The 19,166-nt window shown below is 41.2% G+C and overlaps 2 protein-coding genes across 4 annotated transcripts in view; one reads left to right on the top strand and one right to left on the bottom strand.

The window, feature by feature from the left end:
* Positions 1-19,166, bottom strand: part of LOC133546752 (gastrula zinc finger protein XlCGF57.1-like) — a 732,377-nt gene that overhangs the window by 607,687 nt on the left and 105,524 nt on the right. The window lies entirely within an intron of this gene.
* Positions 4,370-19,166, top strand: part of LOC133546754 (gastrula zinc finger protein XlCGF52.1-like) — a 111,284-nt gene continuing 96,487 nt past the window's right edge. Inside the window, exons 1-3 of one of the 3 annotated variants that reach the window (XM_061892572.1) lie at positions 4,375-4,528; positions 7,957-8,179; positions 15,839-17,331. In XM_061892572.1, coding sequence (XP_061748556.1) covers positions 7,957-8,179; positions 15,839-17,196 — 1,581 coding nt within the window. In that variant the 5' untranslated portion in view covers positions 4,375-4,528 and the 3' untranslated portion in view covers positions 17,197-17,331. Of the gene's footprint in view, positions 4,529-7,956; positions 8,180-15,838; positions 17,332-19,166 lie in introns of those variants that run through there. The other 2 variants (XM_061892573.1, XM_061892574.1) reach the window with 2 other exon arrangements.

Genomic DNA, 19,166 nt, shown 5'->3' on the forward strand with positions numbered 1-19,166 from the left:
AGTGGTCTCCATCAGCTTCTGTTGTCATGTGTTGTGTTGAGCTGCTGCTTGGAGGCTCCCCCCCTCCCCTCTCCTCACTTTCACCTTTCACCTCATCATCTTCACTCTTCACAGGGACACCAGTCACTGGCATCTTGGTGACATCAACCTCCTCCAGTCCTTCAAGATACTCTTCCTGCTGACTGATGCTGTGCTCTTCCTCTTCCTCTTGAATGTGAGGGGTCAGTGGATCCACCTCTTCCTCTTTAAATCGGGGTGTCAGTGGGTCCTCCTCTTCCTTTTTAAAATGGGGCATCAGTAGGTATTTCTCTTCCTTCTTAATGTGGGAGGGCTGTGGCTCCTCCGTCTGCATCCTGAAGCTGCACTTCTGTTGCTCAGGGTGAAGATGTTCTTCACAGATGTCTGCAAGACAAACACAACATATCTGCTCAGTCACACAATGCATTCAGTACTTTTACATGCACTTAGGAAAAACAAGTTATCGTATGAAGTGTCTTGAAATCTCAGTGACGCACAAACACGCTGCTCTTTACAACATTATTTACAGGAATAGAAAAACAAACCAGGACGACAGGACTTTCTACTATGGATAGACGATATGGTTTAAAATGTATTTTACGATACATTATTTCATATAGAATTAGTAATAAAACCATTTTAAAACAGGCTACATGTCAGGTTCAAACACTGATGACATCAATTAAACAAGACAAGATGCAAAGAATCAAACAGAGACATAATTCAATGTGGATTCAATTGAGGAGAAACGTGTCGACCTCTAACTTTTTACAGTGTCACCCACGCTCTGGCGAAAGATTGTACTCCCCCTTCTTTATTTTACTTTCTTCGACCACATGACCACAGCTACTTCGAGAAGGAAGTGTGTCGTAAACAGCGTTGCCTTTGGTTACGGAACAGTTCAAAAGAAAAGGTCGTAAATGAGTTCAAAAAGAGGTTCGTAAAACAGTTCAAAACGAGGTTCGTAAAACAGTTGAAAAAGTAGGTTCAAAAAGAGGTCCCCTGGAGGGGACACTGGTTCTGCTTCCTCTTTGCTTTTGTAGTACTTGGGTCAGACAATATCTTTATGTTTGATTATAATACATGAAAGAAAACAGGAACACCATCATCTTACTTTCCCCAACACAGTGGAGTTTTACGAGCCTTACTCTTGGTAGGTTTCAAAGACAGCTTTTGCTTCTCACCAGTCACTCAATGCAACACAAAGTTTTTGTGATAACTTAGAAACAATTATTCTGACACTACACAGGCTCCTAATTTAGTTGCTGAAATATGCAGTCAAATATTACATAATTTCCAGAATTATTTTGTCAAATAAATAAACCAGATATTAATAGTAAATAAACAAGTACATTAATAATAATCGTTTTGACAAAATAATACAATTAGAAAAGACACAATATGTTACTGCATATGTCAACTGCCAAATTAGGAGCTTTTGTAACCCGCTTTGAATTTTTTCTATCATCAATCATATACCAAATGATGTATCGTGACATATATTGTTATTAAGATATAGATTTGAGGTCATAGCACTCATACCAAACTTTGGTTTGCCGAGTCCTTTTGTTTGGCCCACCAAATATATTTATTTTTTATAATCTTCAGATGGGTGTGTATTAAGGGTGTAACGGTACGTGTATTTGTATTGAACCGTTTCGGTACGGGGGTTCTGGTTCGGAGGTGTATCGAACAAGTTTCCACACGGACATATTAAGTAGCGCACCACACGTTGTGTAAACAATGAACACTGAGGCACAACACACAGCATGCTAACAACGACCGGGCTACTACAAAGTGTAAAAGCCAGAGCTGGAAGACCCTCCTGCATCGTTAAGATCTCCCGTTTGGGAACACTTCGGCTTTGCAGTGCGATACAACAATGGATAACATGGCTTCAACGAAGAGAAAGACGAACAAACACAGCTCCCACTGCATTCAAGCAGCTTCTACTCTGCGACTCAGGCAGGGCTAAAGCGATAACAAATGCTGTTGGTGTTTTTACAGCAGCAGATTTAAGACCATAGTGCATTAAAAACTCGATTTTGACCCACTTCTATGGTGGAAGAACAATGAGCCCACATATCTTCTTACTGCCAAGTTAGCCAGGCACTACCTCACCATACCTGCTACCTCCGTGCCCAGCGAAAGGGTATTTTTCACAGCTGGGGACATTGTAACTGCAAGCAGGTCTGCTCTTTCTGCAGACAATGTGGATAAACTGATTTTTCTGGCAGAAAACATGAAAATTGATTGAAATTCATCAGGGTTAAAGGCTGGAGGGTGGGAAAAAGAAAAGTTAATATGAGGCTGAGTTGACTTGAAACTGTTTAATGCTGCACTTTTTGTATGTAGAAGAAAAGTTTTGTCATTTTATTTAATCTGAGCAACAACTTGAAGCAGTTTAATGTTGCACTTTATATGTGAGAATGTTGCACTTTATATGTAGAAAGGTGTCATGACGCGGAGTCGAACCTGCGTTACCTCAGCGGCTTGAGCTGCGTGTGCCTCTGCTGACAGTGAGCCAAGAGGCGCCTCTGCTGACAGTGCACCAAGAAGCGCCCTCGCTCGTGCTGAGGGCACCACGCCCACGCAGCAACGAGCCTACACGCTATCAATAATCAACACACCTGGGCTTGATGAGAGGGAGCAGCATAAAGACCAGCAGACCCGAGGACCCTTTGCCAGAACGTCGCTAACCTTCCAGTAAGCATTACGTCTGACATTCCCTGTTTTCCCAGTGAATTTCTTGCCCTTGTTTTACTCTATCTCTCTGTTTTCCCCTGGTTCATGTCCTTTTGTATTTCCTCAGTGACTACGCTATCCTTCCTTATTTGTGCCTTGTCACTCAACTCGCATCCGGATTCCTGACTGCTCTCCTCGATCCACGACCTCCCTGCTCGGACCCAGACCACGCTGCCCTGCTCTTGCCCATGACCTCTTGCATGTCCACGACCTGCCTCTTCGCCTTGCCCTCTTGGATTACGACGAAAGATACAACCAACATTTACAGACAACAACCCTTGGTAACATTTACATATTTAATATTACACATAGTGAAGTGAAGTGAATTATATTTATATAGCGCTTTTCTCTAGTGACTCAAAGCGCTTTACATAGTGAAACCCAATATTTAAGTTACAGTTAAACCAGTGTGGGTGGAACTGGGAGCAGGTGGGTACTCATTCACTTTGAGTAGCATACACACGCCACGCATTCATCAAAGGTTTTAAATGAACCTTGTAAACCGCAGTCCTGCCCTGGTTGTTGCCTCCTTCCCTTCTCTGGTACACAACAAAAGGTTTGGTTAAGAAACCAATTCTGAGCCTTATCTTATTTAGTTTTTATTGTGTGTGTGTATATATATATATATATATATATATATATATATATATATATATATATATATCTGCCTAGAGTCGGGACCCAGGGTGGTCTGCTCGTCTGTGCATCGGTTGGGGGCATCTCTGCGTTGCTGACCTGTCCCTGCTCGGGATGGTCTCCGGCTGGCCCCACTATGGATTGGACTCTCACTATTATGTTAGAAACTGGCTGGCCTGGGAACGCTTTGGGATCCCCCGGGAAGAGCTGTACGAAGCGGCTGGGGAAAAGAAAGGCTGGGCCTCTCTTCTTAGGCTGCTGCCCCCGCAATCCGACCTCAGATAAGCAGAAGATAATGGACGGATGGTTGGATGGATGGAAGGATGTGTAACACAACTTGATGTTTCCTGAAAACAGCGTCCAGTAGTTGATGTTGTCGCTCCTTCTCCTCTTTTGTTGAACAAAGTTCCTCCTTGTACTCTGCTATCGTTTTTTTTTTTCTAACATCACAAATATTTCTTCAACAGCAGCAGTTAGTCACCGATTCAGCAACACTCACATCATTTGTAATGTAGACATTTTCACACAATAAAAACACTTTACACTTACATTGGATCTCTGCTTTGATGTGTCGATCACTTCCGCCTCTCTTTGTTAGCAGCTAACAAGCTAAGCTAACCAGCAGGCTAGGCTAGCACGTCAAAGTGCACTCAGACTAATGTATCCGCATACAAACAATTAATAAGGACGTTTACTCTGTTAAACGACACACATGTGCACATGTACGTTGTAATTAAGACCTAGAAACCATAATAACCAAAACAACGTATTCTCCGCCAGACGCCATCTTGTTTTGTGCTTCCTCCTGTGTGACGTCATCGAGGTGTTCTCAACCGCGGAACAAATGTTGGCCCAGCACGTGTTTCACTGGGACAATAGTAGGTGGTGCACACTTCCTTCAAACACGCGTTTCACTGGGACAATAGTGAGTGGTGCACACTTCCTTCAAACACGTGTTTCACTGGGACAATAGTGAGTGGTGCACACTTCCTTCAAACACGTGTTTCACTGGGACAATAGTGAGTGGTGCACACTTCCTTCGCCCGGCCACAGAACAACAAAAAAGAGTTGCTGGTGTAACAATAGGAAGAATATATTCCACTCCTCTCTTGTACACGCGGCTTATGAGGTAATATACATGATATATTTTCATATTATTTATCTTATTTACCTCATATGTTGTTCGAAGCTAACGTGCTAGCGTTAGCCCGCTAGCAGGCCTTTGTAGCAAATGCGAGCGTTTTTTTTGAGGAGTGTATTTTATATGTTCTCTATGAGAATTATATTGACTTATTTAATACTTTAACTGTTTTTTGTTGTATATTACAGTCACGCTTAACATCATTGAATATTTGTTACTAGAAAGAAACGAACGTCTCGAAATTTAAGTCTGGAATAAGTCACATTATATAATAATAATACATTTTATTTGGTATAGCGCTTTTCAGTGTACTCAAAGATGCTTTACAGGATGAAAAAATAATTACAAATATTATTATTATAATGACAGTAGAATATTATTGCAGTGGTCTATTTTGTATTGGTGTCAACTTTATTAACAATAAATATAAATGATGTTTGCATGCACTTCTATTCCTTTGATAACATCCATCCATTTTCTACCGCTTGTCCCTATTTGGGGTTGCGAGGGGGGACAGGGGGTGTTGGAGCCTATCTCAGCTGCATTGGGTGGACATATCATGGAAATTAAATCAACTGATGTTTGTTATTATGAATACACTATTTGCACAATTGTAAGCGATTAATGCTTATTCAGTCAGACTAAAATAAATATTTAATTAAATAAATGTTAAATATGAAAAATGGCTTTAATATACTGCACACAAATTGAATATGCATCAATATTTTGTTTGTAATCAAATCATGAGGTACCCAAATATTCTAATATATATATATATATATATATATATATATATATATATATATTTATATGTATATATATATATATGTATATATATATATATTTATATGTATATATATATATATATATATATGTATATATATATATATATTTATATGTATATATATATATGTATATATATATATATATTTATATGTATATATATATATATATATATGTATATATATATATTTATATGTATATATATATATATATATATATGTATATATATATATATATTTATATGTATATATATATATGTATATATATATATATATTTATATGTATATATATATATATATATATGTATATATATATATTTATATGTATATATATATATGTATATATATATATATATATATATATATATATATATATATATATATATATATATATATATATATATATATATATATATATATATATATATATATATGTATGTGTATATATATGTATGTGTATATATATATATATATATATATATATATATATATATATATATATATTAGGGCTGGGTAACGATTAAAAATTGTAATCGAAGTTAATCGCACTATTTCTCCGATTAATCGCGATTAACTGCATTGTATACACAAAGCCCAATAATGAATTCAAAAGTAGTGTGTAGTGCACCTTTATTGGAATATTCTCTCACATGAACAAAAGCCCCCAAAACATTTGTTGTGCAAACACAATTTAAATCAGTCCTTGTTAAACAGTAGCAGTTAAATAGCATATTTTATGAAAATCAACTCAAAAAATGTAAATACAAACATTTAAGCTAATTGCCACTACCAGGGTATTTAAGTTATCCTGTTTGTTATGGAAAATAAATATAATCTACATACAAATCTCTGAGCCACAATCATAACATCTGAACAGGCAATTTCTGAGGTAACAGCAGAAACATTTTTTTAATCAGGGATCTTATGTTTAAAAAAAACTATATTACAGGTAGTGGGCTGTTTTAGGGAATTTTTGATCAAATTATCTGTTCTAGCAATATCAATAATGCTGTGTTTATTCTGCGTAGTGCACTTAAAATAATTATGACCATAGGACGGCGTGGCGCAGTGGCAGAGTGGCCGTGCGCAACCCGAGGGTCACTGGTTCAAATCCCACCTAGAACCAACCTCGTCACGTCCGTTGTGTCCTGAGCAGGACACTTCACCCTTGCTCCTGATGGTTGCTGGTTGGCGCCTTGCATGGCAGCTCCCTCCATCAGTGTGTGAATGTGTGTGTGAATGGGTAAATGTGGAAGTAGTGTCAAAGCTCTTTGAGTACCTTGAAGGTAGAAAAGCGCTATACAAGTACAACACATTTATTTATTTATTTATCATTTATCTAGGATTTGATATGATGGGAATTTTCCGATTGTTTGCTTGGTGCTTTGATAAACTGAAGGCATCATATACATGGTACTATATTGTGATGTTATGAGCCAGGGAAAAAAAGAACTACCCTACCCAGCATGCAACAGGAGTGACGAGCATGCGTGGTAGCCCGGTATAGGTTGTGTGTCGCCATGACGGCATCTTGTATGTTGTGATATGCACGCTCTGAAAGCAAACGTTAAGAACTCAGCCAACAGTCCTGGTCTGCATTATTCATAAATAGACAGACAACACATATACTCCGCTGCTTCACAGGCCGCTGGATGTAGCCGGCAAAGTATTCCCATGCTAGCTACCCGGTCTAGTGAGCACGCCTCATTCAGTCCAAAACGGCCCGATCTATCCACATCCAGAATTGTCTGGCGGTCGTAAGTGATCCCGGAGTGACCACGCTGTAAGCCAGCCAGGAAATTTGCAGAATTGTCCGGTATTTTTGCCAAATGTTCCATCTTTAGCAAGAGCTCCTCCACGCCGAAGCCCGTCCGGGCGTCGCCATCTTGTTAAGAAAAGGCGTTAACAAAATAAAAGCATGTAAACAACATACGCAAATGTGCGATCAAATAATTGTAGGTGTTAATAGAGTGATGAATTAACTCGTAATTAACACATTAATTTGCCCACCCCTAATATATATATATATTCTCACGCCAGCACATTCCTTAAGGTGTGAGTGAGGTTCAAGCAACATACTATCACACGGCCACACTCGCTGGCACTTGTTACACGTGCTTCGCTGCACTTCTGTTTCTTGTCTGTTGGGCTAAAAATGTTGCTTTTGCAGAAGGAAAAACAAGGAGAGGATATTGTGCGTAAAAGTAAAGCCAACCGACCACAGCTCTGTAGTCCTGGTCACCGTTGACGTGAGGTGGGACTATTTTGGAGGTGCACGTCAAGGTTGGCTGGTAGGTTGGTAGTGGGAGGAGCCAGTTGGCGTCACTTGATGCTGCAGCACAATGACACTTTTATACGTGCAGACTGACTTCATGCAGTCATGACGGTATTAAAATCCCAGCAGGAGGTTTTCCATAAGTTGTTACTTTTTAATCAATAATTAATGTAAATGCAGAAAACAGGATCAATGACACAATTCATAATAATCAATAACTGATGATTATTCCATGTGTAGAAGAACATCACCACAAAGTGGTGTCAGTCCACTTGGAAAATATTATATTTGATAGACTAAAAAATATTTGACACATCTGAGCTGAAGTTTGTTTGTGTTGTCTTGCGGACGTCCAACAGATGAACGCTCGTCAAGAAGAACGTCCCCTTCAGCAGCAGGAGGATCCACAGCCCCCCCACATTAAAGAGGAAGAGGAGGAAGTGTGGATCAGTCAGGAGGGAGAGTGTCCTGTAGGGCAGGAGGAGGCTGATGTCAGCAAGTTTCCACTGACTGTTGTCTCTGTGAAGACTGAAGAGCATGAAGACAAACCACCTGAGTCCTCACAGCTTCATCACAGTCCAAGTAAGCACAACATCCACATATCATCTAATACAATGTTTGTGACACATGTTCATCCGGGGGACACATCATTAAAGATGGAGATATATTTGCTTTTTAACACCACCATTTAAATATGAATGCTCATCAATCATCAACAGTGTAATTGCTGGGGTGTAACCATGTGACCTAGAGGCCGTCCTCCTTACCTCACGTGGTCAAATGAAGGCAAACATTCAATATGGCTACTGTTTATTTACCTTTAACAGCACATATGTCAGCATATTTCAAAGGTTTAGTGGTGAAGATAAGAGATGTACACCAAGTACCATTTTTTTAGTACTGGTTCCTAATTATGTTGTCCATGAGGACCGTGAAGATTCGGGACTAACGGCACAACTATTTGTATTTTTAATTCCAGCTGACTGACATAACTATGATACATTTTCACACTGAGTCTCAAGATGGCGGCGCCCTGCTCGGCTGCGGCTGCAGAGGCTCTTGGTAGTAATAGAACATTTTGGCAAATCTACCAGTAATTTCTGTGAATTTCATGGCTGGCTTCCAGCGTGGACACTCCGTAGTAACGTACGACCGCCAGACAATTTTGGATGTGGATGGATCGGGCAGTATTAGACCGAAAGATGCGTATACGTTGGACCTCCTCGCTATCCTGGGAATACTACGCCGGCTACATCCAGCGGCCTGTGAGGCAGCGGAGCCTAGTACCAGAGGGGACCGCAGACAGAGGAGACATAAGCGGTGGGATCAGAAACAGAAACGGAGATGCCGAGCGGGGCTAACAACAAAGCTAAAGGCTAATCCTCACAGAACGCCGCTTCCTTCCATCCTGCTCTCAAATGTCCGCTCACTGGAGAACAAACTGGACTACCTGACGCTGGATTCATATGCAATACACTGCTGCTGGAATTGTAATTTTCCTGAAGGAACTCTCCTGAAGGAATCAATAAAGTACTATCTATCTATCTATCTATTTATCTATCTAGATGAGAGACTGCTGCGCCATATTTCTCACAGAAACGTGGCTGAAACCATTCGTCCCGGGCGAGGCAGTTAGCATCGAGGAGCTAACTATGTTTGGGTCGGATAGGAGCAGCACTCTCACTGGTAAATCCCGAGGCGGTGGTGTTTGTATATACATCAATAACAACTGGTGCAACAACGGGAAGAACGTCTCATGTCACTGCTCTCCCGATGTAGAAATATTAACTATAAAATGCAGGCCATTTTATTTACCTCGGGAATTCAGTGCTATGATCTTCACAACAGTGTACATTCCCCCCAGTGCTCACACCAAAGAAGCTTTGAACGCTTTGTGCTGCTCCATCAATGAACTGCAAACTACACATCCAGAGGAAGTTTTCATCGTCGCAGGGGATTTTAATCAAGTTTACATGAAAACAGTTTTCCCTCATTTCCATCAATATGTGAATTTTGCAACCAGGGGTGGAAGCAAGCTGGACTTGGTTTATAGTAATATTAAACAGGCGTATAAAGCTGCACCACGCCCCCACCTGGGCTCCTCAGACCATCTATATGTGATGCTAATTCCTGCATACAAGCCCCTGCTGATCAGAAAGCAAGCTACAGTGAAGCAGGTGAAGACCTGGCCAGAGGGAGCAATGGAAGCATTACAAGACTGCTTCGGAACCACAGACTGGGACATGTTCAAGGCAGCCATCACCGATAATCATAACACATGTGTGGAGGAGTATGCAAAGTCTGTGTCCGCATACATTCAGAAGTGCATGGAGGATGTCAGTGTGATCAGATTAGGGGCGGCATGGCGTAGTGGGTAGAGCGGCCGTGCCAGAAACCGGGGGGTTGCAGGTTCGCTTCCCACCTATTAACATCCAAATCGCTGCCGTTGTGTCCTTGGGCAGGACACTTCACCCTTGCCCGCGGTGCCGCTCACACTGGTGAATGAATGATGAATGAATGATTGGTGGTGGTAGGAGGGGCCGTAGGCGCAAATTGGCAGCCACGCTTCCGTTGGTCTACCCCAGGGCAGCTACAGATGTAGCTTACCACCACCAGGTGTGAATGAATGATGGCTTCCCACTTCTCTGTGAGCGCTTTGAGTATTTAACAATAGAAAAGCGCGATATAAATCGAATCCATTATTATTATTATTATTATTATTATCAAGAACATCCCCACACGGGCCGTAGAGAAACTCTGGATGGATGAACAGTGAGGTACTGCGTGCAATGCTGAAGGCTCGGAACAAGGCGTTTAAGTCTAGCGACATGGTAGCAGTAAAAACAGCCAGAGCTAACCTGAACCGTGCCATTAAGGTTGCAAAGGTGCTCACAGTCAGAAAGTGCAGGACTTCTTCCAGAACCCCACGAACACTCGACAAATGTGGCAGGGCATACAGGTCATCACGGACTATAAAGCTGCCCCCCGTCCCTGTGACAACAGTATCAGCTTCCTAAATGACCTAAACAACTACTTTGCAAGGTTTGAGGCACTTAACACCCCTCCGGCGAGAAAATCCATCACTCCGGCGAGAAAAAACACCCCTCGCTCTGATGAGCAGCCGCTCAACTTGGACACAGCAGATGTCCTGAATACCCTGAGGAAAGTGAACCCCCGGACCTGATGACATTCCGGGCCAGGTGCTTCAGGGATGTGCAGACCAGTTGGCGGGGGTTCTCACAGACATCTTCAACATCTCGCAGGGAGGTGGTGAAACATCTGGTTGACTGGTGCAGAACCAACAACCTGGTCCTGAACGTCGACAAGACCAAGGAGATCATCGTTGACTTCAGGAAGCACCGGTCCAGCCACACTTCACTCTTCATCAACGGCACAGCGGTGGAGATGGTAAGCAGCACCAAGTTCCTGGGGGTGCAGATTACTGACAATATAACCTTGTCCCTACACACCGGAGATCTTGTAAAAAGAGCTCAGCAGCGCATGCACTTTTTGCGTCGGATGTAAAGAGCACAGCTCCCTCCCCCCATTCTCAGCACATTCTACAGAGGAACTATAGAGAGCCTGCTGACCAACAGCATCTCTGTCTGGACTGGAGCCTGCAATGGCTCAGACTGGAAGTCTCTCCAGAGAGTGGTGAGGACGACGGAAAAGATTATCAGGTACCTGAGGCAGAGCAACAGCCCCAGAGCATGATTGACCCCCCACCATGCTTAACAGTAGGGATGGTGTTCTTCTCTTTGTAAGCTTCATTTTTTTCTCCTCCACACATAACGTTGATTCATAGGCCCAAAGAGTTCCAGTTTTGTCTCATCACTCCATAGAACAGTTTCCCAAAACATTTGGGGTTTGTCCAGATGATTTTTTGGCATACTGGAGTCAATTTTTCTTGTGCCTGGTAGTCAGAAGTGGGGTGCGCCTGGGAGTTTTGGCACGGAGGCCTTCATCTCGTAGTGCGCGCCTTATTGTCTGGGACGAAACCTGCGTTCCCCCCTCTGCAATGTCCTGTTGTAGTTCCTCAGTTGTTACCCGGGGGTTTTTCACCACTGTACGCACACAGCATCCTCTTTCTACCACGCCCAGGTAGTGTTTCCACTGTGCCTTTAGCTTTAAACTTGCCAATTATGCTCCCAACTGTGTCTCTTGGAATGTGTAATGTCTTTGCTATTTTCTTATATCCATATCCTTTCTTATGAAGAGAAATGACCTCCTCTCTTGACTTCTTTGACCACTCCCTGGACTTCACCATGTTGCAAATACACCATTGACCATCTACAAGAAGCTGAGCGTCAGTCTTTTTCAATCACTTTAATTGTTGCTCGTTATGGTTCTAATCACATCTACAGGTGTGTTCAACACCTGATTGAAAAGACCTTATTCAAATTCTGTTCTTAAGAGTTATGATCTGCAAGGGGTTGAATAATTTTGTCAATGAGATATTAAGAAAAATGTCCTTTTTTGGTATTTTGTAAAATACAGTGTTAAGATTTGAGTTGCATTTGTCTATTTGAAACATCTTTATTTGATATGACTATAAACAAAATACGGAATAAATGTCCAACTAGCTAAAACACCAAAATTGTGTGGCGGTTTAATAATTTGGATCACAACTGTATATCTGCACCTTATTGTTTTTTTTATCCTGCACTACCAAGAGATAATGCAACGAAATTGCGTTCTTATTTGTACTGTAAAGTTCAACTTTGAATGACAATAAAAAGGAAGTCTAAGTCTAAATATCTTATAAAAAATAAAATCATTTTTTTATTTGGATTTAGTTACTTCTCCGCTGTCCATCAATGTCTCAACACCTTTGAGAGATGATTTAATCTAGTTCATTTCTACTAATTAGCTATGTTTTGTTGATATCAAACATCAGAATCAAACATACTTTATTAATCCCTGAGGGGAAATTAAAATGTTCAGCAGAATCCCATTCAAGGTCAGACAAACATTCCAGGGAGACAGAACAGGATCGCTGACGGGTCTGCCAACTTGCGGCGCCCCTTGCAAAAAAGGTGAGATACATACGTGTAAACAAGTGGGGGGAATGTGAGAAAAAATTAAAAATCGGTCTCAGCCTGGGCCCCTGGAGAGGGGGTCCAGACTGAGGCCAAGGGAAAAAAACTACTTATAGCCCTATCATACATCCCTCTTTCATGTGTGTAAGAGGGAAACATCAAAGAAGACAAAGGACATTAAAAGAGCAGAGCTGATGCAACCAGACACTTCTACATACATACATGAATAAAAAGTAAAAGAAACAAATACACTGTGGTGGCTTTTGCGGTGTCCCACGCCATCGTCTGTTGGGGTGAAGGGAGCATGGCCAGAGACGAGAGCAGACCCAACAAAGCAACCAAGAGAGCCGACTCCACCCTCGGCCGCCGACCAAGTCTCGGCCAGTGTCCAGTCCGCATGGATGAGTGAGGATATGTCCAAGGAGACCGAGGTTTCCGATACCTGCTCATTCAGCCAAGACACTGTGAAGCTTTTCCGTCCCGGCGGTCAGTGCTAGCTCCGCAGTCCTGTCTCTTCATCTGCATCTCATCCAGTCTCTCCAAACGGATTCTGGTGTGGCAGAGACCCAGCAGCTGGTCTCCATGGCCACAAGGCTCTCGGGAGGCGGATCCAGAAGTCCACAAAAAAGCACTGCAGAAGTCACGAAAGTACCACCCCTTGTCACACAATCCCAAAGGGTCCGGACCAAAAGGCAAAAAAAAATATATATATATATATATATGTATATATATATATATATATATATATATATATATGTATATGTATATATATATATATATATATATACATATGCATATGTATATAAACACATGAAAAGAAGATGGAAACACAAAAGGATGACACAAGAGCACAGAGTTCCTGCCAACAGCAGCCACTACAGGGTCGCCATCTTGGGGAGGGGGGAATTGCAGCATACAAGCTACAACAACACAGAAATCGTAAAAGTTTCCTAAAGGAAAATGTTCATATTTAAATAAGTAGAGTAAATAAATCATAAACAGGATTTTACAGTTTAAATGCAAATGTTGATGCTCCTCTTAGACACTGTTCTTTGTTCTCTTTCGGGTGTACAAGCAGCTGTCTTGTTTGTATGTAAGTGTTTTACTGCTGTGTTTATTTTTTTCATGAGTTTTTGTATTGCTTCGCTGATGTACCGTATGGTTTTGACATCTTGAAAGTCAACGTGGGGACTGATAAAATCCTCAGAGACATTATCAGAATATATGCAGGACAAAGTGTCATGTGACTGGGTAAATCTGGACTTTTCTTAAGCATTTGTTCGTCTAACTTGTGTATTGAAGAACATTTCCCTGAGCAGCAAGAGCGGACCTCAAGGATGGAGCAGAATCAGTCACAACCCCTTATATTAAAAAGGAAATGGAGGTTCTGCAGTACCCCAAGATTAAAGAGGAAGAGGATTCAAAGCAACCCCACATTAAAGGGAAGGAGGAGCCAGATAGCTCTCACATTAAGGAGACAAATGAATCACAGCCCTCCCTTACCTTAGAGAGAAAGAGGAGTCACAGCTCCACTCACAATAAAGAGGAAGAGTAGGACTCACTGACTTTTTGCTGCGTCAACACAGAAAAAGGTTAAGTGAAATAACTTAGATGTTAACTATCGGTCAATAATGCTTGTCTTTCTCTCAGACAGGCAGGGCTTTACTGTCCGTAACACACACGCACGCACGCACACGCACGCTCGCACACATCGCAAAATGAGCTAACGTTACGCTAAAAGCTAATCAGCCTTCACCTCGAGGACTGTGAGCGAGCTGAGCTACCGCCTATACCTCCAGATCGTCAACGGGCTCATAGTGATGTTACAAGTAGTTGACTGGGAGGTGTTTATTATGATATGGGGATCGTCCGCTGCATTATGCTCACCTGCTGAACACCTTTCTGCTAACATGCACCGTCTCTCCTCTCTGCCTGCCTCTGCCGTGAGCCCTGATTCCATGCACTCTGAATACGCACTGCTGATTGGCTCTTACCGCTTTGCCTGTAACCAATCAGATGGTTGTGTGGGTGGGACAATGCTGGGGGCTGCAGAGACATAGTGACAGAGACAGAGGCAGTACGAAGCGTACCAGCTTGTTAAGACTTTAGTTTAGCACAAAATGATAATATCAATACGTCTAATGAAGTCAAATACAAATAAGGCAACCAGAGAAGTATCCTACACTTCTCTTTTGTAAAGTAAATGTGAACATGCGATATGGGCATCTACATCAACTATATGATTTGCCTGAGAAGCCGGACAGGACAAAAAAACAAAAAATGTTTTGGTTTTTTTAAGACTTTAGTTTAGGCGGTGGGTAATGTGTTGATGTTGTTAAGGTGGCCTGGCAGTATAGCTCGGTTGGTAGAGCGGCCATGCCAGCAACTTGAGGGTTCCAGGTTCAATCCCAGCTTCTGCCATCTGAGCCATTGTGTCCTTGGGCAAGACACTTTACCCACCTGCTCCCAGTGCCACCCACATTGGTTTAAATGTACACTTCCACGTGATGTAGAACAGTAGTACCACATTTTAAACATACACACACATCTAAAGAATATAAAAATAAATATATTTGGTGGGCCAAACAAAATGACTCGGCGAAACAATGTTTGGTATGGGCCATATGACTTAAAATCTATATCTTAATAACAATATATGTCACGATATATCATTTGGTATATGATTGATGATAAAAGAATTTCAAAATGGGTTACAAAAGCTCCTAATTTGGCAGCTGACATATGCAGTAACATATTGTGTCTTTTCTAATTGTATTAATTTGGCGAAACAATTATTATTAATGTACTTGTTTATTTACTGTTAATATCTGGTTGCTTTATTTGAGAAAATAATACTGGAAATGATTAAATATTTTACTGCATATTTCATCAACTAAATTAGGAGCCTGTGTAGCCTGTTTTAAAACGGTTCTATTAATAATTCTATAAGAAATAATATATGACAGAATCAATTTTAAACCATCAACCGTCTATCCATAGTATAAAGTCCTGTTGTGCTGGTTTGTTTTTCCTTCCTGTGAATAATGTTGTAAAGAGCAGCGTGTTTGTGCGTCACTGAGATTTCAAGACAGTTCATACGATAACTTGTTTTTCCTAAGTGCATGTAAAAGTACTGAATGCATTGTGTGACTGAGCACAGATGGATGTTTCTAAAACGTGTTTGTCTTCTTGTGGCCTGCAGACGTCTGTGAAGAACATCTTCTCCCTGAGCAACAGAAGTGGAGCTTCAGGATGGAGCCACAGCCCTCCCACATTAAAAAGGAAAAGAAACACCCACTGATCCCCCATTTTAAAGCGGAAGAGGATGACCCACTGACCACTCACATCAAAGAGGAAGAGGAGGACTCATTGACCCCCAATTTTAAAAAGGAAGAGGAGAAGCCACTAATAACCCATTTTAAAGAGGAAGAGGAGGACCTACTGACCCCTTACTTTAAAGAGGAAGAGGAGGACCAAGAGCCGCCGCACATTAAAGAGGAAGAGGATGACCCACTGACCCCCTACTTTAAAGAGGAAGAGGAGGAAGAGGGCATCAGTCAGCCTAAATGGTTGGAGGAGTTCCCAGTGACTGGTGTCCCTGTGAAGAGTGAAGATGATGAGGTGAAAGGTGAAAGTGAGGAGAGGGGAGGGGGGGAGCCTCCAAGCAGCAGCTCAACACAACACATGACAACAGAAGCTGATGGAGACCACTGTGGAGGATCACAAGCAGACAAGCTCTTAGCTCCACTATCAGATAGTGAGGACACAACGTCACACTCTCCTGACACTGATGATGAAGACTCTAAAGATGATAAGACATGTCACACTGACAACACTCGCTTCACATGTTCTCACTGTCACAAAACTTTTAAATACCATTGTCGTCTAAAATCACACATGAGAACACACACTGGAGAAAAACCTTTCTCTTGTTCAATCTGTGGTAAAGGTTTTACACAAAGTATCAATTTGAAAGTACACATGAGAACACACACTTGTGAAAAACGTTTTTCCTGTTCAACCTGTGGTAAAGGTTTTACACAAAGTCAGAGTTTGAAAATACATATTAGAACACACACTAGAGAAAAACCTTTTTCTTGTTCACTCTGTAGTAAAGGTTTTACACAAAGTATCAATTTGAAGGTACACATGAGAACACACACCAGTGAAAAACCTTTTTCCTGTTCAATCTGTGGTAAAGGTTTTAGAGAAAGTCAACATTTGAAAAGACACATGAGAACACACACTGGTGAAAAACCTTTTTCATGTTCAAACTGCGGTAAACATTTTACTCAGAGGCCAGATTTAAAAGTACACATGAGAACACACACTGGAGAAAAACCTTTTTCATGTTCTATCTGTGGTAAAGGTTTTACAAGAAGTCAACATTTGAAAGTACACATGAGAACACACACCGGAGAAAAACCTTTTTCATGTTCAATCTGCGGTAAAGATTTTACTCGAAGGGAAAATTTCAAAAAGCACATGAGAATACACACTGGAGAAAAACCTTTTCCTGTTCAATCTGCAGTAAATATTTTGCGCAACGACACTATTTGAAAGAACACGTGAGAACACACACTGGAGAAAAACCTTTTACATGTTCAGTATGTTGTAAAAGTTTTTTACAAAGTCAGCATTTGAAAAGACACATGAGAAGACACCCAGGAGAGAAAGTGTTGAGTTGCAGTGTGTGTGGTGAAAGATTGTCTTCTAAGTACCAGTGTAAGAAACACAAGTGTGCTGGTGAGAACAGCAGCAGCAAATGAAACTGCAGGATTTGAAATAAACTGTCCAGACTTTAACTTTGACCTTCTAAAAACATCAGCACATAGTTTCTAAGATTTATAGATGAGGTATTTTAGATTATTGCCTTTTTTCAGTCAAGTACTACACATGACAAGTGTTTTTTAAAGTTGTTCATGATTTATCCCCCTTTTTTAGAATTCCTCAAACATTATCAATTTCAGAAAACATGGGAACGTTTGGAATGTTTGGGAAAAGTTAATTATGTACATCATCCCACAGAGCTTTACTGTACATCCATCCATTTGTTCTACCACTTGTCTCTTTCATTTTATATGTATAGCATTTAATCACATACTTGTCCGCCAAAGGGTGTTGCGTTTTGGAGGAACTCCTTCTGTCAGAGTGCTGTTCACACTTCTTTTACTGTGGAAATCTACTCACAAAAACAATCCAAACAGTAGGAAACAAAAAACGATGGTGCGAAAAAGAGAAGACTAAATGTGCATTTTGGGAAAAATAACAAAAGCTACTTCTATACACAAATAAAGTCAACTTGGTTTGGAGTTACAAGACGTGCACACTACAAAACAACACCAAGATGGATGGCACTGGGAATGGCCAAGGTAGCAAAATATTCAAAGCATAGAATCAACTGGCGTGGAGTAGAATCGCCGAGTGCCATCCAGCTGTCAAGGTGCTGCTTAAGTAGCACCAGGGTCAATTGGAAGCAGCTGTGCACGTCCCACAACTCCGCCCACAAAGGCAACGCAGGAACTCTAGGAGGAAGGAGAAATGTAAGAACAAGGTCAACTGCACCAAAAGACGAAAACTGACTGTTGGAGCCAAATTTCCTTATTTGCTTATATTGTTTTTATTTTGTTTTCTCTGATTGATTGCTGGCTTCAGTTCATGCTGAATGTCCCTTTCTGCAGATTGCTCCGCCCACTTCCTGTTGAGAACCAGGAAGTGTTGACAGGGATGGGACTGTTGCTGTGGTGCGGTTGCCATGGTAGCCTCCTTTAATTGTGTTCAGCTGGGAACACTGGGGGGTGATTGCATGGAGGACAAACAGTTTTGGAGCGTGTGGTGTGGTGTGTGGTCAGGTCTCACTGCTGTGACAATGTGCCATTCAAGCCAAGGTCAGCATACATAATGTTCTAGAACCTACTTTTCATTTCATTTTGATAGCTTGGAATAAAGGGATTGTCATATCCAAACACATTTCTACAGTACTGGACATTCAATCATCAAACTGGTCAACACAGTATCAGTATCAGTATCAGTATCAGCCCAAAGGTAAGTGCTGTGCAATGACAATAAAATGCCTCGTAGCCGATTATACAAATGTGATCAATTCATCTTGATACTGTCCTGCCACAGTGAATAGGTTTCCCTTTGAAAGGGCAAAGCCCTCGCAGGGTCTTTTGTCCTAATGACTGTCTGGATAAAGGGAGGAGACTATAATATAGGAAAACAATTTATTTTTACAAATAAACTAGAATAAGTAACACATTTTTACAGGAAGCTAAATTGGACAGAACACCTGCATCATCTTCTCAACAACACCCACATTCTTACAAACAACATATTTAAGAATGGTGGTGTTAAATACAAAGTGCATTCAGATACAAACAATTATTTTTGATGTTTACTCTATTAAAGGACATAAATGTGCACATGTATGCACTGATTAAAAATACAGAACAATAATGCCCACGTTTAGACTTTCTCCATCAAACGCCATCTTGCTTTCTCCTCTTTTCTATTTCCAGCAGACTAGT

This window comes from Nerophis ophidion, unplaced genomic scaffold, assembly GCF_033978795.1.
Source record: "Nerophis ophidion isolate RoL-2023_Sa unplaced genomic scaffold, RoL_Noph_v1.0 HiC_scaffold_42, whole genome shotgun sequence".
Classification (NCBI taxonomy): domain Eukaryota; kingdom Metazoa; phylum Chordata; class Actinopteri; order Syngnathiformes; family Syngnathidae; genus Nerophis; species Nerophis ophidion.